Consider the following 3,106-nt stretch of genomic DNA (forward strand, 5'->3'; position numbering starts at 1 on the left):
GGAAGGGCTTCCCCTTTTTGAGCCAAACCAATATGTATGGGGAAGGGGGGGGGGTCTTACATAAGTGAATATGTTCCATATTTTGGGAATTTGAGCGTGTCCACCCACGTAGGGGGCTGGTGCTAAAGCTTAAATGAAGATAAGGCCATATGCGTCACTACGTGTTTCAACTATTAAAACGGCAGCTGAGAGATGGTCCGACGAAAGATCGAATTTTGATGGCCGTCCTATCTCATTCCTACCCGATAACCACGATGTAAGCGCGACAGTGCTCTTCTTCTTCATCTTGCTGCATCGCTCAGAAGAGGCCTCCTTCATCGTAACTTTGCCATCTATAAAGTGGAGTTATCGCGCTATTTTGAAAGTGCCTCTAAATGTGATATCCTGTCACAATCGAGTTTTGCAATTGCTCAGTTATATTTTGAGACGACGATTCGCGATCACGGGGATCACCATGTTGGCGATCTTGGTGTTGCTACTGGTGTTGTCCAGTACGCAGAGCAATGCACGTGTGGTAATGCCAGACATTGGAGGAATGATCCATCCGCCTACTTCTTCCATCAGTCGCCACGTGCAGTTCGGGGATTTGGGCTCTGCATTTCCCACCGCCTACGAGTTCGTGGCACCATCGGCCGATTCCATCGTCTGCAATGACGCTCGACTGTGTCTCCAATTGAAGATTTCTTCTGCATTCGAAACCGACCCTTTCTTCCTGCATCAATATGACAGCAACCACCCCGTGGTATCGGCTACATTCGACACACACCAGCCATTCGATATCTTGCCGCTGATTCGTGGAGGTAGTGACGATACGACGTGGTGGTTCCAGTCCAATGCTACGACGACGGGGCCTGTTATTGACTTGTTATTGAGACTTCGGCAACGCAGCCAGAGACTGTCAGCGAGAGACCAATTACTCGTAGTAATAAGAGTTCGATTAGATAATGCACGCACAATTACGAGCTCATTTGAAGCGTACGGACTGTACGGCAATCAACGAGTGACGCATACTACTCGTCGGGTGGACGGAAACACAGTCAGAGTGACGTTATCAATTGCAAAGAACGCTGCGAAGCGAGATGTGGTACCCCTTGACGCGTACCCCTTGGTTACTACAAGTCTACCGGACACGTACGCAAGCTCGACTGGAAGTTCGTGCGATGCTTGCGATGGGTACCTGGATACTTGTCGCGATAGTGAGCTTTGCCAAACCACGGTACTACCTTGTCTGATAACGCAGTTGAAACATTTATCCAATGAAGAGAGTGGTAACTTCGACCGAGGTGTTGGAGGTGGACGTGGAAGTGGCGAAGTGGAGGCTCGTGAAGCAGAGAGTATCAGTGGCAGTGCAGAAGCGACCGAAGCTAATGAGAGTGATCTCCTAGAACCGTTGGCGACATGCGTCGCTGATCTCCCGATCTCACTGTGGTCTCCTATTCGAGATGCTCTGGCTTGCTTTGCTGTCTCCGCATGTCCTCTTGGTCACGGCAACAGCACCGACGACTCACCTACAATATTTCGTCTAACGAACGGCACACAGAGATTTCTAGTGACACCGACGACCAGCGGGACTGACAATGTGGATCTAAAAATTGTAAAAAGAGACATCCGCTCGAGTGTGACGAATGTGGAGACTTTTACCTACAGCGCGTCAGCTTCGTATCTTGGGAATTTCATTCGCTCGTTCGTCCTCTCCCAAGCTGCAAGAGTGTCCGTTCTAGTCGAACCTGACCACACGGACGCTACTACGCTACAGTTAACGCTAACCTACACAGACGCTCTGCTCCTCCACACGCTTTCGTTCTACACAGCCACTGGACAATTCATAGCGAGTGAGAAATCTCCACCCAAAGGCGTCCTAGCATTTCCGGCCTCATCCTCTCGACCAGCTTTAAACACGTTACTCGACAAACTCCAGACACGAGTCAAGACAGAAGACAGCCACTCGTGGGTATTGGCTGCTGACTGTGTTTCGTGTAGCTCGCAATTGCTTGGATGTCCCACTGAAGCAATCACGAACGGAACGTGCACTTACAACGTTGCAGTCAGTAGTTTCGGCCAATGTCTTCGTCACGAGTTGCCACCATCACGGTACGAGGCGATGCTGACGGGAAACACAGCCCAGAGACCCGTACGCTCCGAGATCACTCGATGCATCAAGACTACTTCATCTACTACGGACCAACTCGCCATACTACACGCAAGCTCCAGTCTTGCTTGCTTCTCGACCACACGATGTCCTTTTGGACCGATGGCATCGGTGCAAGACACTCGAATGACCGTACTGGAGACTACGTCATACATCCAGATTCTTCGAATTTCATCCAGTGTTGCCACTGCGACTATTAAGATCAAATACTCGGTGGGTGAAGTCCTCGTCGCAACCACGTCGCCCGTCCCCCTTACTTCTTCGGAAGATCAAATCGGACGACAGATCAACGACACGCTCTATTTCTTGACCGGCATTGTCGTTGGTGGGGTGAGCTCAAGATCAACCAACGATGGATCGGAGAGGACGATTGAGATTATTTACCACCACGTTTTTCTACCTACATTCGCTATGGAAGCCGTGATAAATGACAATTCTCTCAAGCCAGACGCCATAAAGCAGGTTGTGATGGAAGGAGGGTCCTCTCACCTTCGAGTGGTGCCTCGCGATAATGTCAAAATCTTCCAGGGAACGTCCACACCCTCCACCCCAAGTTCAGACCCAACGTCAAGCTCCAGTACACCGTATTCCCGTCTTGAAGGGCTTTTAGCCACCGATTCCTGTCGTCGATGTCAAACTGCCTTGGCACGATGTCAGACCGACTCAACAGACTGTTTGATGTCGTCCAAGAACCCAGATCCTTCCGCTATTTCGAGGCTCAATGCCAGCAGCACAAGGCAATGCAAAATGACTCAACGCGTCTCGAGATTGATCTGGCCAAAGCTCTTCGCCTACTGCCATTTAGTGCCATCACACTATTTGGCATGGCAAAAATTCACCGCACAACTCGTTTGCCTCGCCCAAAGCTCATGCGAAACAGGGTACGCCAACGCTGCCACAAGCAAACCTTCGTTTCTAAATGTTGGCAAGAATTGCTGGAGATTTAACCGCGTGTGT

The 3,106-nt window shown here is 50.3% G+C and overlaps 1 protein-coding gene across 1 annotated transcript; it reads left to right on the top strand.

Annotated features, from left to right (window-relative positions):
• Nucleotides 1–535: 535 nt before the first annotated feature.
• PITG_15186 (uncharacterized protein) lies at nt 536–1,004 on the top strand (the record flags this gene model as incomplete). Its single annotated transcript, XM_002898609.1, has 2 exons — nt 536–919; nt 975–1,004. The coding sequence occupies 2 exons, from the start codon at nt 536–538 to the stop codon at nt 1,002–1,004; spliced, it is 414 nt and encodes a 137-aa protein (XP_002898655.1).
• Nucleotides 1,005–3,106: the final 2,102 nt, after the last annotated feature.

The sequence above is a fragment of the Phytophthora infestans genome, genomic scaffold (assembly GCF_000142945.1).
Source record: "Phytophthora infestans T30-4 supercont1.35 genomic scaffold, whole genome shotgun sequence".
In the NCBI taxonomy this organism is placed as follows: Eukaryota; Oomycota; class Peronosporomycetes; order Peronosporales; family Peronosporaceae; genus Phytophthora; species Phytophthora infestans.